The sequence below is a fragment of the Nanorana parkeri genome, unplaced genomic scaffold, assembly GCF_000935625.1.
Source record: "Nanorana parkeri isolate BGI_ZX_2015 unplaced genomic scaffold, ASM93562v1 scaffold643, whole genome shotgun sequence".
In the NCBI taxonomy this organism is placed as follows: domain Eukaryota; kingdom Metazoa; phylum Chordata; class Amphibia; order Anura; family Dicroglossidae; genus Nanorana; species Nanorana parkeri.
In genome coordinates, this window is record NW_017306911.1 from 535,548 (window position 1) to 558,014 (window position 22,467).

Below are 22,467 nucleotides of genomic sequence, written 5' to 3' on the forward strand. Positions count from 1 at the left end.
ATATATATATATATATATATGTGTGTGTGTGTGTATATATGCACTAATGCACTATACAATTTTGTTCTTACGTTGTGTGTGAATGAGGCCTAAGAACCACTTCTGGATCCATGCGAGGGTCCAGGGTCAGTCCCCCTCACTACTACCTGCAGTGACTTGGTCACGGAAGGACACCTAACCTGTCCTGCTTCTGCAGCTTGTTGTCTGTGAGTATCTGTTTGGCTTAACTCATTACATGTCTATCAGTATGGTGGATCATTGGCACAAAGGCACCTTGGCTGCTTGAGTACATTAAGGGACCCAGGACCCTCTCATCTGTTCTTATGATCCACTTGTACTAGAACTTGTCTCTAAGTTTAAGTTTCAAATTCTAAATAAATGGATAGGTACAGGTAACGTTCTAGCAAAGTAAAAATGAGGTTCTTTCCATTTATTTAAAGTGTGCCATAATTGTTTGAACAGGGCTGGATAGATGGCCTAGTATAGTGGTTGGTAGTCTATGGTAAGGTTTATTCTGAAGTGGGTTAGGTGGGATAATAACCAGGGGAATTGATAGTTGTCTTGTAGCCGGTCAGCGGGAAGAGATATATTTAGCACCTTCAATTTAGCCCCAAATGTTTGTATTGTGGAGAAGGGGTTCGGGAGAGAGATGGTGGGGTTTGTTAGTAATGTGAAAACCTCCTCCTCAAATAGGGTTTACTTATGAGAGTGTCCTGGAACCCATATTCCTGTAATGTCCCTGTTCTCTCTAATTGGCAGAAGAGCTTGAAAGCAAGCACAAAAAAGAATTGTGTTCTCCCAGTAATGGGGGTTTGGTGTATATCTGTACAAACTTAACATGTATCTGCTTTTCATGAAAATGTACTGGGTTCAGTTGGGTTTCACCTCCGCTTTTCAGACCAAGCTTGCTTCTGACATTGGCCACACCAACTATCCCCTAAATAATGTTGCCAAATGTAAGTTTCCATCCAGGCACACAGGCAGAATACATATTGTTTGGCATCTGTTAGTCTAAATTCCTGTCCTGAGCATGTACAAGACGTTCCTTAAGCAACATGGCTAGGTTTCCCTACTGACCCTAGCCTGTGATTGGACAATAAAGGAGCAGCAACAGGCCAACAGTCATTTCTCTCTAAGATGTTGCTTATCACATGAACATACAGCACATGTCATCGAAATAAATACAAATCCAGGTACTTGTATACTGGAGTTTAGCTTTAAAGAAAACCTGTGCTGAGAAATAGAGCCTTCAGTTTCCGAGCTTCCTCTGCAAATACTAGTTAACTGACAATGGATTTTACTGACCTAGAACAAATATTTAGCCAGTGAAGTCCAAACTCTCTATATTTGTCCCATATGTGTCAGGGACTTAAAATATTGAAGTCATAAAATTGGTATACTTCAGGATAATAATGGCAGCACAGTTCTATCAGTACAGAATTCATTTTTAATGCTTCGACTACTAAAAAAAAATTGGTTCAAAGCACAATTGTGGGCTTATTGTAAATTGGGGTGTTTTGAAATGTTGAGATGTTAAAATCATCCAGTATAACTGCTTAAAGTTACATTAAAGTCGGATTTTTAGGGGTTTTTTTTGCCCTTCCCAATCCTGCTGTAGGGACTTGCCTTAAATGATGCCTCTTGATTGGATTATCTTCTTTTTTTGCTGTCCTTTTTCATCTGTCCCTCCAGCACTGCTGCGGGTCTCTGATCCAGCACTGACTCTTCTGTCCTCCTCTCCTCTGATGTCCCACGGAGTCTGTGCGGGTGCACGCTGCTCCATAGACTTACCTTGTGTCTCTCCTCGTCTCCCGGCCGAACATCTGAACTGTGCATGCGCCCGTCCCAAGATCCTTTGTGGCGGCCCGAGACTCTTCAGATGTTCGGACGGGAGCGCGCGGCGAAGACAGGGGTAAGTATTAACCCTTTTTGAAATGTTTTTGAAAAAAAAGTTTTTGTATACATCTACTGCTTGCTAGCACTAGATATATGTAAAAACCGCTGAGTGTTTAATAACCATTTAACACCTTTTTAATCTAAACTCCACAAAATGTGAGAGTAACTAAGATGTAATAAAGGGCCAGATTTATATATAATTTATGGATGTTGGGTAGACTAATGACCAAAAAAAATGGTAAATGGTAAAAAAAAACAAAAAAACGGATGCACCCTTCTTCATTAAAGGAAGATGGTGCACTTTTATTATTATTTTTTCATAGGAGCCAGTAAAGCAGTGCAACAGCAATAAGCAATGTGGATGATAGGAAGTATCAATGGACTACAAGTGTGGTGAGGAAGGGGGGGAGGAGTAGTAAATTTATCCCTTAATGTGTTTTGCTCAAAATTCTTATAAGTTTTCTGAAATGATTACGAGGGAGCTGATTTGCCATTTTATACTTAACATGTCCATGTTGAATTTGCTAAACATCCTTTTTATATAAACAACATAAATGATAAAACCATGTCTCCTTGCAGGTTGACAGTGCCAAGTTCATTCATTGCAAGGAACTAGTTGACCAGTGCCTTGAAGCCCCATCCAATCCTGTCTACATATTAATCTCGGCTAGTGAAGGTGCAAACTCTGATGACAAGAAGCAGTTCTCTTGCTGCATTCCTTCAGAAAGCTATGATCCAATGGTCACCCGGTTAAGAATGAGAAACTCCTGGTCTAACACCCCAAGTAATGAGTGTTTTCATGAAGATGCAATGGAGACAGATGACTTTTATGATGGCTTTCGGCACCTTTATAATGAAGATCGTATTCCCAACTCTGAGGAAATGAATGAGCTCCTCGTAGATGCCAAGTCACAACTAGAGAAAGAAGGCAGCGGGCAGTGTCCCATGTTACAGTCACCACTTCCAGTCTAGTAGGTGTCCTCTGTAGGATTACTGCCAAAAGCCAGCTGTCAGGAGCAATAAAGTTTTTGTTTTTTTGTTTTCTCTCGTAGTTTTGCCAAACTAACGCTTTTGTTAACTCCGTTTTATTCCAAAAATAAGCTTATGGTTCAGGGGAGACAAAGGAAACCTGTCATAACTGAAATATGTAGGCCATTGCTCACTTTTTCTGCAAATGTTGGTTCTCTGTCTTGTCGATACTTTGTCTTCAGTACTTTCTGAGCCATTGACAATATTTTGGTTTCAGTACTTTCTAGGTCGCTGACCTGAAACAATTATGGAGATCAGGAATCCTGACTTTAAGTTGCTGCGTGCTTGTTTCGGTTCTGTGACTCAGAAATATTACTATTATTATTATAACTAAACACCAGGCCTTCTTTATGACAATAATTGAAAGAACTGGTCTTGTCTATGACGACCAGATTCCCGCTTTCATTTGGCTGGTGCAGTATGGGAGAATGAAAAATAGGAGACCTCAATTTTTCACTTCCGGCTCAATACGCAGAGCTTTACCATAAGGCTAAGGAACTATATTTTTTTTTTTCATGTTGCTGTAATTTGCAAACCTCATTGGTGTTAGCTGATTTTTTTGAGGGGGGCAAAATATGGATCCTTTTTTCCTTTTATTGTGAATTGAGCCTTTTGACAGACATAATGAGTCCCAGCATTGAATTTATTTTTGTATGATACTTTATGGTAACGTTTAAGAGCACAGGTCGGGGTAGCATACTGGTAATGCGAGAGTGCAACATACTGCAGTTGCTGAGAAACAAGTGACGGTGAGCACTTGCGTGCCATGCTGGCTATATAGATCCTATGCTGGAAAAGTGAAAGATACATCGCCTTTCATAGAATAAAGGAATGATACTTTCATTGCTCACATCTCAGAAAATGTGGTGCTCATTGGAAAGAAAACTCTTTCAAAAATTGCTCACCAGCCTCCTCATGAATGGCCAAGTCCTAGCTATTGTGCTTCCCGGGACAATACAATCACGTGTGTATTCATACATTCAGATACGAGAGGACGAACCTCCTTCTCTTTGTTGTTATGTGGCGGACCAAAACTTGCTTCCAGGACTCCGCGGTCACCTGAGGTCTACTACTGCTACTACTTGTGCTTTCCATGCAGCCTGGCTCTAATGCTAATATACAACACTCAGGGATTTCATAGTGTTTGTTTTCTACGAAGCACAAGAACAATCTACATAAAACATTTCACACCAAACCGTTTTGTGCGTATGTCAGTTTATCCCCCTGACTGTCAGTGATATGTGGACGTTTGATTATAACAGATAACGAGTGCCAGCACCTTGCTTAGGATTGGCACTGTATAGTTCTGTTTCGATTTTTGAGCCAAAAGCTTTCTAGTATTATGCAGAGAGTTCTGAGAATTTTTGTTTATCAAAGCTAATTAAGCTAATGCTTGCAACAATTCCATCCATGTTTTATATTGTTTTTTATAATGACTTTTTTATATATGTACATGTATTTTTTTATTTTTGTTATCATGGGCTTGCACATTTCTATTGTTTTGGGCAGCTAATAATAATTTTACACATTCTATGTAAATAGAATTTTATGTTCTTTTATTTTTTAAGTATATTTTATGTTGTAGGAATTTTTTTGACTTTTTTTTTTTTCTAAAGAAGATTGTGAAATGTCACTGCATGTTGTGAAAAGTGACTTCTGTGAAAAATGCAGAGCAAAAGCCCTGCTTGTGGAAGCAGATGTTTAAAGAGGGCTTGTGAGTTTGTTTAAACAAATGTATCCAGTTATTATTTTTAGACAAGCTCCAGTAAAGCAGGGACCGTCTGTAAAAAGCTGTGAATACAGTTACACTTAATTTTGTATTGAAATGTTTCCTAAGTGTTTTGAGCAATACAAGAATTTAAGCTCATGTGTTAAGCCTATCAGGTGAATTTTCATAAGGCAGTGCAAAGTGATGTAACCATTGCAGCCAAATAAATAACACTGGTGTGCCTGCCCGTGCAGAGACCTACTACCGGGAGGGTGGACGCGGCTGCATGCCAATCCAAACCTGCGCATCCAAGTGTGGGCACCTGGGCCAGCATGGGTGTGCAGGTTCAGGTCGGCATGTAGACGCGTTGTATCATATGTACAGATGGCTGCACGCAATTACACACCGCACCTGTCCCTCCCGGTAGCAGGTCCCTGCATGGGACTGCATGCCCGTGTGCATGAGCCCTAGAGATTGCTCTTTGCATTGGTTTATTGACCCGATTTATAATTGGTAGGGTTTTTCTTTTATTTATTATAAAAAAAATATTTCATGTGCCTAAAGTCATATATAAATATACTTCTTTCTAACAGTAAACGGTTTGCTAACGTTTTGTAAAACAAATACTGTAAAGGTTTATTTCCTAAATGTTAAATAAATACCGTTTTGTTTTGTTTCAATGAATAAAAAGTTGGCAAAGATTTTCTTCTCACTCTGTTCCTGTTTACAAGTTAACACCTGACCTTATTCTTAAAGCAGTGGCCACTGTGGAGTCACCGACTGCTGGGCTGGTGAGTATTACTAATCTCCTTTTTCATTCACCTCGATTCAAGGGACACACAAGCTAATAGACTGTCAGGTTACATTACTGCCTACAGGAGGACTGGACACTGGCAAATATTTTTTGTTCAATCTGTAGGCCAGACCAGGATAACCCCTCTTTTACCCAGCATGCCTCATGTTTGTTTTGCTAGTGTCTTATGAGGATTGACATCTTTTATTTATCTTTTTACATGCCAGCTATCTGGATAGGCCTTTCCTCAGCCTAGCTTTGAAGTGTTGTACCCAAATACTGCTGGACTAACATTGTGGGACTAGACTGGAAGTGACCTTCAGGCACTGTGCTCCACTTGTGGCATTTTTCAGACCCAGTACTGGAAAAGGTTAGCTGCAGAGCGCACTTTCCTGGTCCAGAGCTGTTGGCATTGCATCTGAGCTTGCCCTGTCTCTGAAGATTCACTCTGTTGAGTAGGCCAATTGAACTGAGCACTAGGAGCTACCTGGTTATTCTGTTGGCTACCCTATAAATTGGCTGGAGTTAATGTGCATTTCTGCAACACATCTGTGCTATGTAGAGTTCATCGCTGTGTCATTCATTGTGACTGGCACCACAGCACATTTGACAAATGTAGAAATACCTTGCCGCACTCCTTACCGGGAAGCCCCAAATTAAATAAGGGGGGGGTTGCTCGCAGTGATCGCGGATGGCGCCGCCAAACAGTACAAAATGGATGTCACCAGCACACCAATGGTGTTGAAGTCCAAAGTGTTCGTTTATTGGAACATCATGTCACCATGATTCTGGTGACATGATGTTCCAATAAACGAACACTTTGTACTTCAACACTATTGGTGTGCTGGTGACATCCGTTTATTTTGTACAACGCAGTGCAGCACACCACAACATACGTACCATGCTTGTGCTGCATTGCCAAAAAAGGGTTGGTCTGTTTTAACACACTGCAGTGGAACTTTTAAGTGGGAATGGGCTCTCAGAAATCACTGAGAAGTATGGACACATTATGAAAATAATGTTGGGTCCACTTGAGTAGCAGTAACCCATAGCAGCGAGTTGGCATTCTCGTATACCAGTCTAGTTTCCGCTGAGTGAATTCAGGTTCGTTCATTTCAAAATTGGTACTTAAGGCTGGACTCCAGTATGCAGCAACCTATGGTGGTAGGAGTCAGGTGGAGCCAGCACAGCACTACAGTAATGCCTGCAGAAACAGTTATTGGCATTTTTTGTGGTCATTGTTGCCTGTATGTGTACTTTTGAAGGCAATTTACCACATGCTGTGTGCTTTTGAGACCAGATCTTACTGCATCCCATAAGACACTAGTGTGAGCATACACTTCCATAATTTACAGCTCATGCACACAGAAGGCCTGTGCTAATCACAGGAGACGTTATCTGAGAAGCATAAACCACTTTTATGCTTCTCGGATGACTTTGTCCTGGTTTTAGCCATGTAAAAGTCTCAGAATGCAGGAAATTCTTGTTTGTGTAAACGCAGCTATCCGAATACACCCAGATACTACTAAAAGTCTAGGTGTGGATTCAGCCATAGCAAAGCATTACATGATTCCAAATGCATTAAGAAATGAGCTCCAAAAGAAGCATTCATTTTCAATCCCATGTGCATGAGGCCCCATGCACAAAGGAATTCAGCAAATCATTGTTACTCCCTAGGAATGAAGATTGCATTTTAGGCACCAACAAGTATTCTGCAGGTGCCTTACCAATGCACCCATATTGATCTTTTTCAGAGGAATATTTGAGTATTTAATAAGAAAGTTGCCGAATTCCTGTTAAGGGCACTCAACTGTTGTCCCTGTCTTCCATCATCTTCCTAAAGTTCATGAAGCAGGCCCCATGTTTGAGGGTTGCCCATTGTGGCAGTCGCTTCTTTGCTGGAGAGGTTGTAACAGTAGGTGGATGCACATTTACAGCCCTTGGTCAGTCGTTTACCTAGCTCAGGGGTAGGCAACCTTGGTGCTCCAGCTGTGCTTAAACTACAAATACCATCATGCTTCTGCCTCTGGGAGTCATGCCTGTGACTTGCAATGCCTTATGGGATTTGTAGTTTCAGCACAGCTGGAGAGCCAAGGTTGCCTAGCCCTGACCTAGCTCCATAAGAGATACCAAGGCTGTTATGGGTGACATCTATAATTTGAAATGGGACCAGGGCTACATCTGGTTAACGTTGGATGTTAAAACACTGTAATCCTCAATACCTCACCAATTGGCATTAAAGCAACACTAAACTCAGAAATTAAGTAATAAAAATCACTTCTAATATATAAACAATCAATGACTGTGCACTTGTTTTTGTCATTGTTCAGCTTTAAATGTTTCAAAATTGATTTGATTTTTCTGCAGCCACATCTTCCTGCCAGAGGGTGGCTGCTTTTCTTCTACATGGTCCCTATTAGGGATGTACCAGTGCTGATACTTGCCATTTTCAGGAGAACTACCAGTGTTGCAGCTGGGGCCTGGCTCTGGGGCTCCACCACTGCCCTGAAATCATTCGTCTGTATTGTTTTAGAAAAACTGTCACATGACAGTACTTGTATGTGTCAGTAATTGGACAAGTATCGCTGCATATATATACACATATATATATATATATGTTAAAATAGGGATGTACAAATCCCAGGAGCTCCATATGCTCCCTAAAAATGACAGCTGCCTCCTAACATTTGAATTTTTCTTTAGTCTAGTCCTGGAGCTGGAAAAGTATCTTGTAGTGAGTACGGTACTTGGTATCTGAACATCCCTAGTCCCTATGTGTGCTAAAAAGTAGCCACCCTCTGTGCTTGTTCATGTGAAGGACTACAACCTGCTCAGGGCGTGTCTTCTGATTCTGCCTATGCTCAGTCTCCACCCACAAATCCTCCCCTCTAGACTCTGCAAGGAGCTGGGATTTCTTCAGCTCTCCCACACTAATAGAGGTTCTTTGATTTCTCTCCTGACTCACCAAGGCGAGAAGAGAGTCAGCTGTCAGCAGCCTCATACTTTCTTCCGAGTCTCAGCTCACATGATGAATCTGGTCACATGGCTCCTACATTTGAAATAAAGTTGTGTTTTTGTGTAGATTGTTGTAAACTTGATGTCTGTTGTAGATCTGCTTTAGCAGACCATTGAAACTGTCACAGTGTGTTTAGGTAGGAAGGAGGCAGTTGTGTGCAGTGAGAGACGATTCCTCTCTGCCTTATGGGAGTTATAGGCAAAGAAAGATGTGCATATGCCCAGAATCAATGTGCCTGGAGAGAAGAGCCACGGGAGTGAGCACAGCAGACTTTCTAAAGGGATTAAAAAAGTAAGATTTTATTTTAAAACAAATGAGGCTTTGGAGAATTTTCATGGTATAGATGTGTATAAGGAGGAAAAAAAAAAAGCTGAGGGTTTTGTGTCGCTTTACGTGCCTTACAAAATTATCTTAAAGTGTATAGTGCTTACTGGGAGGAGTTGCAGTCTTTCCTTTCATTGTCGGTACACTGCCTTCTCCCACAAACAAAGGCATTATGACTATCTTAAAATGATGCCTCTCTTGTATGGAGACAAAACTTTTGTCCTCACTCACCAGCCTATTTATGGGTTGGTGGGAGGAGCTCTGCATCTTTACACATGGGAACCCCCTACTCTACTGATATGGTATGGAGGCGAGGAAGGATACCCCTTTCCAGGGCCGGCCTTAGGCCTTTAGGCGCCCTGTGCGAGAAAGCTTTACAGCGCCCCTCAGTGGCTACACCCCCAGTAACCACACCCATTTATCACCCATATTTTTGGTAAAATATAAAAAGACGGGGTCACGTCGGGTAAATAGACACCAAACATGTCATGCTTTAAAATTGCGCGCACCCGCAAAAAATTACCATGCCCAAAATTGACCATAGGTGACGCTTTAAAAGCTTTTACCGCTCATCAGTTTAGTGTTATCAGTGATTGATAGCCCTACAATTATTGCTCTCATTCCGACGTTCGCGACGATATGTAACATGTGTGGCGTAATGGGCGAAATCGTCGTTTTCACACGTATGCGCACCCGATGCCTGTTTGCATGCGTGTATGTATGGGGGGGACTTTAAAAAAAATTCTTTTTTATTTGTAACTTTACATTTTTGGGGGGGAAACTTTATTGCTATCACATAGGGGGGTTAGAAAACCCCCTTATGTGATAGCAAAATATGTGACAGGTCCTCTTTATGGAGACATCAGGGGTCTCCAAGACCCCTAATGTCACCTAGGACCCCCCTGAAAGCGCCCTGTGCGGCCGCACTGCTCGCACACCCCTAAGGCCGGCCCTGCCCCTTCCTCGCCTCCATGACACCACAGGATACACCTTTCTTGCCCCCATGACATCACAGGATACCCCTTCCTAGCCTTCATGACCCCCCAAAGGAGACCCCTTCCTTGCCCCCCAGTGGCGGAAGGTGTGAGCACACATATCAGAGCGGGATTTTGCTGTTCCTACCACCTCCTACCCGAATGGTCAGTCCGCCCCTACCCCTTGTTGCGCTTGGGGTGATTAGGGTGTGCGCATGCCTATGTCCTTAGATGTGGTGAGTTCATTAGTTTTCATACTAAGCTTTTTTTTTTAGCAAGTACAGAAAATAAATTTTGATTAAACTTCTTCACATTGGAGAGAGAGGACATAGGGATCCTAGACATCCAGGGTGTAGCAGACATAGACTCCAGACTCACCAGGCCTTGTTAGCATCTCAGTGTAGATCCACTTGTGGTACAGTGAACGGTAATAGGTAATTGAGCTGGAGATGAGCACGAATCCCCAGCAGGAGACACCAGCCATGCCCCTGAAGTCCTTTAAGTTCCACATAACTTCAAGAGCCATCCATTTCTCTGGTCCTCCTCCTCTGATAGCATCCAGCCCTAATCCATGGCTAGTCTGAGCACATGGCAATTCCCTCCAATATATGTACCCTATCCCAGCATGCACCACTGGTTGAGAGAAACCCAATGATTGGCTGCTGTACTGTACATACACTTACAGTGCCTCTCATTGGCTGTCCCACAATATAAGGGTGCCCACACACCTTACAATAATCGTGGGAAATCCCGCGATCGTACGATTATCGTAAGGTGTGTGGAAGCCGTGCGACCTATACTACTGTAAGGTCGCACGACTTTAAACTTACGAACATGTTCGAAAACCCGCCGAGCATCGTACGATGTTCAGCGGGTGTGTAGCATGTTCGTAAGATAAAAGCCTGTTCAGCATTGCGGTCATCGGAAGCCCGCCCCTCAGGGGGGCGTGGCTTGCGATCATCACAAGTACGATCTGCCTGTCCAAGATGGGCAGATCGTACATTTTTTTAAAGTACCTTACAAACATCGCAAGACAAAAGTCTTGCGATGGTTGTAAGGTGTGCGGGTGCCCAGCATAACAGGCACACACCACCCCGGGGGGGGGGTTACAGTCAATACCAGACACCTGGAATTAACCAGATAAATGCCACTATAATCCAGCCAGGCTGGCTACAACCCTGGCAATCACTAAATGTCTAGGTGCAAAAGGTTATGGGGCTACATATACTTTATGGCAATCAAAGGCTTAAGGGAAGTCAAAGTGCTTCCAATGCTGATCTCCTCTTGAATGTACTACTTGCCTGCCTGTCCCTGAGTGCAATACAATAAATATGCAACTAATCTGCATACTTGTGCCAGGTCAGTGACTCTAATGCTGGGCACACACCTTACAACCATCGCAAGACGTTTGTCTTGCGATGGTTGTAAGTTACTTAAAAAAACGTACGATCTGCCTATCTTGGACAGGCAGATCGTACTTGCGATGATCGCGAGGAGCGGGCTTCCGCTGACCGCAATGCCGAACGGGCAGTGTGCGCTTGCGCACACCGGCCCGTCCGGCTTTTATCGTACGAATATGCTGCACACCCGTAACATAATGAAGTTGAGGCTGGGGAATTTTTGTGTTTTGTATTGTTGTAAGCCTTCCCAATGTGCGCCCTGCTATAAAGGCCGGTTATAGATTCATGCATGTACCACTTTTTTCTAGTTTGACTATTTTTGGTTTGGGGGACGCACTGGAGTCCCAGCGTGCATTTTTGGTTGCTGGGCCTACAGTGCGTCCCTGCACCTTTTATCAGCAGGAGTTGGCTACCTCCAGGTACACCTGCATGTAATTTATCAACTTCATTAATATGCTCACACTTGGAGACTCGGATACATAGAGTTAGGACCACACAGTGTGGCTTCTACATATTTTTGGCCAAAAGTTTGTGCAACTAAACCTGATTTTAACGCATACTGTTGACAGGGCTACTTGTTTGGTTGCAGGCTAGCTGGCAGGTTGAGGCTGGGGAATTTTTGTGTTTTGAGTTTTCAAACATGTTTGTAAGTTAAAAGTCGTGCGACCTTACAGTAGTAGAGGTCGCACAGCTTCCACACACCTTACAATAATCGTACAATCGTGGGATTTCCCACGATTATCGCAAGGTGTGTGGGGACCTTAAGTCAGAAAATTGCTGGATTTGAATTATAGTCAATCATGCTAATCACTGCTGGCAGTGGGTGTCTCCAAATACACTTTCTGTTCAACTCCTCCATGACACTTACATGCTTTGGTTTATGGAGTGAAAACCCAGCATTATACACTTGCCCAGAGCTTGCCTTGCAGCTCTGGGTTATTAGTCAAGTAACAGAATATCCAGTCAAGCCTTAGGTGGAAGATTGACAATGAGGGTGATAGAAAATGTATCCAACAGTGAAATTCAGTCCAGGAGTCATTGGACTCGTTACTTCTGCATGAGAGTCCTTGGACTGTTGGTAGCCTCCTTCAAGGCAGTCCCATTTGCCCAGTTTCACTCCAGACTCCTAAAACACAACATTCTGCCTTTCAGAGACAAATCAGTCCAGACCAATTCATCTGGCACCAAAGTCCAGGTTGTTCCTGGCTTGTTTGCTCATGAGTCAGGGGGGAAGTCCTTTCTTCCTTTTTTCCTGGAAGATCCTCACAACACATGTCAGCCTGTTGGGGTGGGGAAAACTCTTGGGCACCTTGTCAGTACAGAGAACAAGATGGAAACTCCTCTCTCAATCAGCATTCTAACACTTTCCCTGATCATTGAGGGTGCTGATGGCACAGTGCTGGTCCAGATCCATCTGAGAAAAGGCTAGGCTTCACCCCATGGAAAATTCTGGCATTTTGGTTGTCCTTACAATGCTGGACCTCCCAGCTTGAGGGTCAGCCAATCTGTATTCAGTCGGGTAGTGCCACACACCAACCATCATGTAACAACCAGACCTCTTGCAGTGGCAAGAGAACTTAACATTCCAACCGTATCTGCCATTTTCATCCCAGGTGTAGACAAGTGGCAGACAGACTTTAGTTGGCAGTGCCTGTATCTGGGAGAGTGGTCCCTATACTTGGAGGTATTGCAGGACCTGTATCACTGCTGGGGGATGCCAGATGTGGACTTCCTGACCTCCAGGTTCAACAACAAACTGAACAGGTTTGTTTCCAGGTACAGAGATCCTCTAGCACAGGGGTAGGCAAACTCTGGCCCTCCAGATGTGGTGAAACTTCAAAACCAATCATGCATCTGCCTCTTGGAGTCATACCATGTCAGAATCTTACAGTGCCTGTGGGCTTTGTAGTTCCACAACAGCTGGAAGGCTAGAGTTTGTCTACTCTAGCACAAGCAGTGGGATCAGTAATCCCCAATTTACACTTTTCTGCCCAGAAACTCCTTTCGCATCTGCTATGCAGGATCAATATGGAGGGCAGTCAGTTGATCATCATAGCTGCATATTGGCTCCTGGCAGATGCTCCATGGGCTATTCCAGCTTGCCTGTATCTTCTGTCTCAAGAACCAATTAACCATCCTGCTTCACAGTCGCTGTTCTAAGGGACAGAGACATCTCTGAATCAGTTAATCCCATGATGCTAAAATCTAGGAAGTCTACATCCAATACCACAGGTGGAAGGCTTACTTCTATTGGCGCAAGATAAAACTTTCAGCCCTGGAAATTCTCAGTGGGATGAGTCCCTATCCTTTTTTTTTTTTTTTTCAGATTGCTCTGGACCAGCATTGTGCCCTCAGCACACTTTTAAGGATCAGGTTACTGGTTATGTGATCTTGTTTTTGAGACCCCCGTCTTCCCATTCTTTGATCAAGATCTTTTTGCAGGGTATCTACCATATGGCTCCCCTATAGGATCTGCATTGTTATTTTGGTGCTCTAGAAATTGCCTTCTGAATGGATAGTTCCCTGCCACTCACGCACACAAAAATTGAATTCTTGTTGCCATCACCACTGCAAAGTGAGTCTCAGAGCTGGCAACCTTGCTGTAAAGAATCCTTGTTGCATATGTTGTTGTTGAAGTCCAGAACTTCCACCGAAGGTAGTTTAGGCCTTCCACTTCAACCAGGACATTGAAACCAGACGGGGGGACTGAAGAACAGAGCATAAGAAGGAGCCCTCTCTCCACTGTCTGGATGTAGTTCAGGCTGTCAGAGTTTATACTGCAGCCACTGTTAATTCAAAAACACTGACTCTGTCATTCCTGATGGTCCCCATAAGGGTAAACCAGCTGGCTCAGACAGCTCACTGGCCAGGACCTGCCAGAGCTGCTGAGTACTAATGCAGTTTTAAAGCAGCATGTGGGACTCAAGTAGTTAAGATAATAAAATACCTTCCACAGTCCAATGGATAAATGTGTGAGATAAAAGAAATGGTCTGCAATGGGTACTAGCAAACTACAGTCCCATCGCTTTATCCACTATATACATGAATGACACAGTCAATCACAACGCATAACAAAAATGGCATGAAAAGGGGGAGTGCAGCTCAAGCTGGAGTGTTGCTTTAACCATTTGATTTTTAAAGAACCTCTCTAGTTTACAAACAAAGAAAGTAAACTATTGATGCTTTACTGTTAAATATCAACCCCGGGAACACAGCTTTAAAGTCTATATAAACCCCTGCACAAAATGTAACACATTGCATCTTACCATTCCTTAGATGTGGTGGCTGTATTAGTTTCATTTTCTTAGGTATTTTTTATTGTCACCGAGTGATGCTGCTACACTTCCTGTCCTATAGACCATGCTCACTATTGTACTTTATCTATGGAGAAGCAGCAATCTCACTCTTGTACAGGGTGTTTAGACTAACTCTCCCCATCTGCATAACAAAGAAGTGTTATATGGTTTGTCCCATCCACTGTAAATGCCACTTTTGCTAAACAACTTGATAATGGATTAAAATATAAAAGACATGTGAAATTAACAAAAATAAATAAGGAATTCATATGCTGAATACAGATATTAACCACAAATAGCTACCAGGATACAATATTTTAGCTAAAGTTGTCATTTGAATGTATACAGTTTAATTTACATTCAGGGTAGCCTTACTTTTATCACACGACCGTAATGGAAATAAAACAAAAACACAATGCAAACCAAAAGTGAGATTTAATAAAAAGAAACAAAAAAAAAAGTACAAAGTGAGAAAAAGTGAAAAAGAATAAAATTATACAGTCACAATGGTATAATGGAAAACATGTATAAAAAAAAATGTTTTCTTAATGACGATCTGAAAGATGGATCTTAACACAGGATTATACTTTGGCCAACACAAAGTGGCATTTCCTACCAGGATAAGGAAACTTGCTAAAAACAAATTGATTTAATAGGCATGCAATCTGGAAACCATTTGTACACAATCAAACCATTTAATCTTATTAAACACATCCAATAGAAAAATGGAAAAAATATCCAAGGCAACACCTGGAGTCATCTACTTGACACTTTAAAGCAGAACTTCAGGATTTTTCTTTTATTAACCCTTACAGTGGGACTACCCCCACACTGCAAAAGGTTAACTGCTCATTTGTGTCTAGGTTAAAACAAAACCCAAATATATACTTACCCATAGATCCAAGCCGGCTTCTTAGACCGGTCACTGGAATGTCTCTCCCCCTCCTCTGCAGCAGTCTAAGGTCCAGTAAATATTCACAACTATACACAGTGCATAGATGTGAGGATGCTGAGGAACATTTCAAAGTGTGGAGGAGGAGTGGATAGGATGGAAGGTGCACTGGACAGCTGGCCTGCTCACATCTTTGGGCCAGTATATATTTATTTTTGCACCAAGACACAAAGGAGAACTTGGCTCTTGCAGTGGAGCAACCCCCCACTGCAAGGGTTAATACAATATTCCTGGAGTTCTTTAAAATTACCTACAGTAGTAAATATTTTTAAACAAAACTGTTATTTTATGTACTCATTTACCCATTATATTGCTCAGTACTCTTTAGTGGGAACAAATATGTCTCCTCCACGACCTTTATGCTAATGGTTCTTGTTCTGGTACAGAATTTTGGTATCCACAAACCAGCTGTGCTTTTGTGTGTCTACATGGGGGTGCACCCTTTGAGATCAGTAAGCCCAACATAATGGTATTGCTAGATTGTTGTCACTCACAGGTCCATAACACGGCTCCAAAATTCCATATACCCCATCACTTTGGCTCCATCACCTCTCAACCAATGTTCCATGACAAAGAATGTGCAGCCACACTTCAGAACTGCTAATACAACTTTATTGATCTAACAATGCCAAGACAACCTTCCGCTCTGACAAGTTTAGCCCCCTTCTGGGAGTAAACATAGATCTCTCGGAGGTCATGTGTGGAGTGTCTCGGCATTGCTGGATCAATAAAGTTATTCAGGCTCTTTAGAACCCAATGACTGTGGCTGCAAAGCTTTTCACTGTGGAATATTGCTAGAGTATGCTATGGAAATATGGAAGAATTAGTGTCAAAAGTCAGTGAAATTATATACATGTCAGCTCATTTGTTGAACTTCACCAAAACAAAACAGCTTCTTATACTAGGCAGAACAGGCTGCGGATATGTCAGACGCTTTTCTGTAGCTTATTTTTAAATAGCAATTGTAGGCAACAAGTGAAAGCAATCAGTGAACTACTAATGGTATCCAGCAAGCACTGCAAGATTGGAGTGCTAAAATTAGAACGTTCAGTCAGTGTGCCTCAGGGATGTCCAAACCCCGGCCCTCCAGCTGTGGTGAAACTACAAATCCCATAAAGCATCTCTCCGGGAGTCATGTCTGTGGCTGTGAAAATCTTGCAAAGCCTCATGGGATACGTAGTTCCAACACAGCTGGAGGGTCGCAGTTTGGACATCCCTGGTGTACCTGGATCCAAGTGTTCTGCAAATCCACTGCACCCAGAATACAAAGAGAACCCCACAGTCTTGGGATGTGCATCCCTTAAAGCCTGTTCAATGTCTTCTCTCTGCTTCTTGTGTAACCATCCACAATTAAACTGTGGCTGTGAGAAACTTCTTCATACTGATTATTTCTTGCCTAAAGCTTTCTGTTTGTAAGAGACAGCATGCAGGGGGTGCGTTTAGGAATTTCTCTCCTGCTTCACAAGCAGGGGGTTCTGATTTCACCACATTGCTGACAAATGGACTACAGCTATGCCTGGATGAAAAATGTGTGTACTGAATAGTTATGTAGGGTTTAGGTTTTTATTTGCGTGCTCTTTCTTATAATGCTAGTCACCTGGCTGTCATTGTAGTCCTCTTGCTTTCACAGCAACTGTGAACAAGTCAGAAGGTAAGGACCTCTGTCATCTCCCATCTGCATACTTGTTGAGCTTCAGTGGCTCAGAAACTCTTGAAGTAGTGGATGAAAACAGCCAATCAGCTAGCATTTTCAGAAGCAGTGTTGGCCCCCATATTTCTCTGACGGGTAACAATGATTTTATGTTTGTACAACCTGTTGTTTTAGTGCACTGAGAACAATAACTGGGTAGTCTATGGAGCAAGAACCAAGTGACTTAACAAATGCCAGTGAAACTGTGGGACTGATTCTTACTTCCCATATGTTCAACTGAAACCGTGGACATAAAGGATATATGATTAAAGGACACTGACCAATAAACGCCCTATAAAAGGTTAATTCAAAAGCAAAAGTTGATTTCAAAAGCAGTTTAAAAATTCTTCAGCTGTTGTAATTCAAGGTCAGATGAATTGCTAAGACTTGTACAGATAATATGAGTGTCTTATGTACTGTTTGAAAACTTTGTGAACTACGTGCAATAAGATTAAACCCATGAAAGTCAGTACAAAATAATCTTTCAAAGGACATCACTGCCCAAAGCAAAAATCAAATATAAGTCACTCTTTTAAATGAAACATTAACATTTACTTTTTGCTACTAGGTTTGAAGAATGGCACCTAGCTGGAGAGTTGAAAATGAACAAAAGCTATCTTGGAAAAATGGCTTCATCTACAGGTAAAATAAAATGACTCCTGAACGTCTGACACAAAGTGCTAGGTGGGAAATGTGAAGAAAAGTTGATGGTGTCACCTAGACATGCTACCAAGTTCTAGTATGTATCAAGAAATCTAACACTTGGCTCAGCTGTGCTGGGGGATTCTGTGTAGCTAGACATTAGCTGCTAGGGGACAACATGGCGGAAAAGAAGACTTAGCTTCCATATAAATGCCCTATTGACAGGGAAATTCTAGGGTAAAACACCTAAAGAAAGCAAAAATAGATGCTTTCCCTGAATACACATAAAGATATATATTAAAATAACAGCAGTCAAAAACAAAACTTTGTCATCAAGAGAACTATAGGCAAATACGTTTATAAAGTAGAGTGAAGTGTAAGAGGCTTTGAGAAAGTCGTTATATGCAAACAGCTTGATGAAATGCCAGGCTGTAAGGCAATGGAAGGTAAGCACTGATCCAAGGAAAGAAAATATAACCCGAATATTTTCAGGCTGTAGAAGCCTACGCTTTGCTTACCAAAAATACAAATTGAATTAAGCCATTCTATCGGTAGACAATGTATATATTAACATGCTTTAATAACCATGAACAAAAAGGTTGATCTGCCCACGTGAACTGAAAAGGAAATAATGGAATGAAACACACTCTGTGAAAGTCAACACATCACCCCCATGATAACGTATGAAAATAAAATGTTTATTTGATAAGGACAACTAATCTAGTGCCTTCACTTCTGGCAGAATCCATTGTTATTCAGCATCTTGCATAACGTTGGATTACAGAACTAAGAGTCTCTGAATATTCCCTCACTATGGCCATTGTAAGGTTTTTGTCTAACACCGTTAGCCCCACCCTACCGCGATTTCAGAGAGCCAGAGCGCCAATTTAGTCTAAATAGGCTACAGGAACTCCTACTGAAGGCTGGAACATATGCCAGAGCAGTTGATTTTGTTAGTATGAAATCTGCATTAACCTAAAATGTCAGCCTCCTCCTAGCACTGAATATATGGCAAGTTTGTTTAATTGTATGCAAAATCTGCATAGTATTTGAATGATAAGGAACACAGATTGATCAAAGGCCTTGGACATTTACTTCTTTATCACTCAAGTGAAACTTTGGCATGTTTTAAACTCTAATAATATCCCCATAACTGCATACTTAGAACCATTGACCTGCCTCTGCTTCCCTTGCGGCGGAGTCAAACTTTATCTACATCAAATGCATGAGGAAATATTGTACTTTCTAATTTCCACTACAGACCTTTTCTGAAAAAGAAAGGATAAAAAAAAAAAAATAGCATAACCATACGAAATGAATATTATTATTGCAATCGGTCATGTGATACAGTAATAAAACATGGCTGTTCTGGATATGTTATACTATGAACATATTAAAAAACACAGCATCTTTAAGATCTGTATATATACATAATTATGTTGCATAGATGGTTAGAAAGCTTCAAGCTTCTAGAGTGAACAAGTCTCACATTATACCTGTAGCACTTATTAAAAGAACTGATTATCTGTAAACTGTGTAGTCTCCAGGTTTCCTGTATGCTTTGGTCCGCTCACAATGTTAAGAGAGAAGGATGGCATGTGGTGACAATTCAAGCAACTAAATGACATGAACCTGCAAGTCCACTCTTGTCATGTAAGTCTGTGCATCTTAACTGAAAAGAAAATAAACATAAAATGAAGGTGAGATTAAAACAAAAGGAATGGTAAACAAAAAATGTAAAATCAGAAGATAAAATAAATTACTATGAACGGGACAACTCGATGGATTCTTGTGCTATATATACACAGACTATATCTCCACCTTATGACTAACTACAGCTAAAACAGAGCAGGGGACAGTTAAAACATTTGCCAGGTTTTAAACGCTTTCTGCCTGTAGTTAAGATCTTTAGGTTAGGTTTTCAATGCTACAAAAAAGGACGTTTGGGCTTCCTGAATCTTAGACAATATCCCACTTACTTGGCATATTGTCTTTGCCTCAAAATAACCAAATCCCTTTTTTTGGGATAGCGTCGAAGCCTGAAAACAACCAAATCTCCCTTTTTGGGATATTGTCTAAGTTTCAATATACCAAAATGTCTCTTTTTAAGTTCGCCAAGTCCCAGTTAGTTAATTAATTTATAGTATTTAGGTTCTGGTAGGCCAAAACCAACTTTCCCTATTTTAGCTTTTAAAATACATTTCCCTTGACTTCCTTTACTGCCTGACACTTAGTAAGTAATGGTAAATTTCACTATTGGAGTCCTAGACAACAATACAATAAAACACTAAGAAAGCTTCTAAACCTTCCCCACTTTACTAGAAAATATGGGATTTCCCCTCACTGTCTGTTTTCTCCAACGCCGCAAAAGATGGGAGGTGGGGAGATTTCTGTGCTCTTCCTGTGCTTCTACCATGTCCACCGAGCTGCATTTTTACACACACCACCACACCAGATGATGTAAACAGGGCACATAGAAAAGAATTGCTGCAGGAATTCATAGCGAGACCTTAAAATGTGAATGTGGCCTTACCGTACTGAAAATTGGGGATATATCCAGTGCTAACATTTTAAATCCTGGCACTCTCCATGGGACAGAGAGGTGGCAACTATACATTGCTTTATAAAAGTAAAGCAGTTATGTGAGAAATATGAAAATGCGAGTTACCTTACTGTTATGGTGACCCCAACATCCATATTTCATGAGTCACTGGCCAAGAACAATTATGTAGATCAGGAATGTCAAAGAAAATTCTTAAGTTCTAATCTGCATAATTCCAGAATATTGACTCAAGGTACTGAGACAAAAGGTTCAAACATGACAAAAAAACAAAATATCTATCTATCTATGAGATATATATAAAGTGAAATAAATGAACTTTGCACGATATTATAATTATTCGAGTTTCACCTGTATATATATTTGCACTTTTTTCTAAACCCTCCTGAACACCCACACAAGCAAAAACATGCCTAATGCCATGCTAGGTTTCACTAGAAGGTTGGGCTAGAAGGAGAATTAGTTGAGGAGTTTCCACTTTATTCGATGTGGGTAAGGAAAGTTAACAATTTTCTATGGACTTTTGCTTAATGAGCTGGTCCAGAAAGTGTTGGCCAAACAGTGACTGCAGCTTTCAAGCTTCAAGTAAGTGTTTGGGTACTCTGACAGCAGTGGGTGCTGACAGTCCAAGTACAAAAGCCTGGCAGAGGGGAATCCCCCATCCACGGTGTTCAGGGGAATCGGAAAGAAAAAATGGCATCGGTACAAAAAATTGGCAGCTTATGTATTGTTGGAAATGACTATATCGTTCCCATTTGAAGGGCGTCTCAATTAGCAGTCTTTTATTCTATGTCAAATACACAGTTCAGTCACACAACTTTCTATCAAGTTAGACAGGTTAGAATATCTTTAGGCAGAATATGCTATAAATACATTGTTTTCCCTTCAGCGAGTTCTCATTCATGTAGAAATTGTGCAACCACATGCTCCAGCAGATGATGCTGAACTGACTCAGTCACATGCAGCAAATAACCTACAGTAAGCAATTTCTCTTCCAAGAAGATTATCCTGGAAGAGAACAGCATGGAAATCTGTGAAAAAAACACAACAATTTCCCGCACATACTGACAAAACTTTGTTAAAGGGCAACCCCGGGCAATTACTTACATTAGTGTATTGCTAATGCTATCCAGAAATCTATGCCATTGTGCTAAAGTCATAAAGATCACTCTGTGGCTGCCACTGCAGACCTCCTTCTGAAAATGCTACTTGCCTGGTACCCATTGACATCAATAATTTGCGAGTCACTGATCCAAAACAAGTATGCAGAATAAGAAAGTCTGAAGTCCTTAACTGCATATTTGTATCAGATCAGTGAATTAAAGTACTGAAAGAACAGGATCAACTAGGCTTTTTCATAAGGATTGGTCAACAATGGCCGCCTCAGAGTTTCTCTTATGACAGGTTTTCTTTCATTTATGATCCCTAGCAGATAGATCTAGTGAAGGTCCCCACAGACTTTAGGGGACAGTCTCCTATTTCAGTTATTTCTAGCCTATACAGTCTCCCAGTTGTTGACAGTGTAAGCACCATTTAGAAGATGAAAATACCAACAACTACTGGAAGGGTTCATTCACACGTGTGAATGTGTGTTTTGGTATTCCTGAGGCATGAACCTACAAGTGCTGCAGAAGGAATCCCAAACATGCCGTTTAGAAGTGGCAGCTGTCACCCGTTCAAGTTAATAGTCAGGTGACAGCGGCTGCATTTAATAGCGGTATTCCCGATGTAATCATATGTGATATGATTACATGTGGTTAGAAATAGATTGGTGATTCTAAAATACATTATTTCCCACCTCAGGAATACCAAAACGAGCATTTTACACTATAGTGTGAATGTAGTCAAAATATAGTTAAAAAGCAGAGGAGGATAAAACTAAAGAGAAAAAGAAAAAAAAAAAAAAAACACAGAACTGCTTAGTTGCATAGTATTTGGGGTTGAATAAAGACATACGTCCATCAAGTCCAACCCATATAGGTCCACGCATCATCTCATTCTTAGGGATACTGGTAGTTAGATTGTAACCACTGGGTGCTTGTAAATGAGAAAAATGTCATGCCGGACTGGAACATGCATTTAAACATAAGCCTTCATATAAAAAAATGGAATGGCCAACACAAAAAGAAACTTACTAGGGCACATACCCCTCAAATGCGAGGAGCAGCTGCCAGTGAGATGTGTATA

The 22,467-nt window shown here is 41.4% G+C and overlaps 1 protein-coding gene across 3 annotated transcripts in view; it reads right to left on the reverse strand.

Moving 5' to 3' along the window:
* Positions 1-22,467, reverse strand: part of SEPT8 (septin 8) — an 86,748-nt gene that overhangs the window by 1,589 nt on the left and 62,692 nt on the right. The window contains exon 10 of one of the 3 annotated variants that reach the window (XM_018563224.1): positions 18,998-19,392. The exons of the other annotated variants lie outside the window; for them this stretch is intronic. Coding sequence (XP_018418726.1) covers positions 19,389-19,392 — 4 coding nt within the window. The 3' untranslated portion in view covers positions 18,998-19,388. Of the gene's footprint in view, positions 1-18,997; positions 19,393-22,467 lie in introns of those variants that run through there. 3 annotated transcript variants of the gene reach the window in all.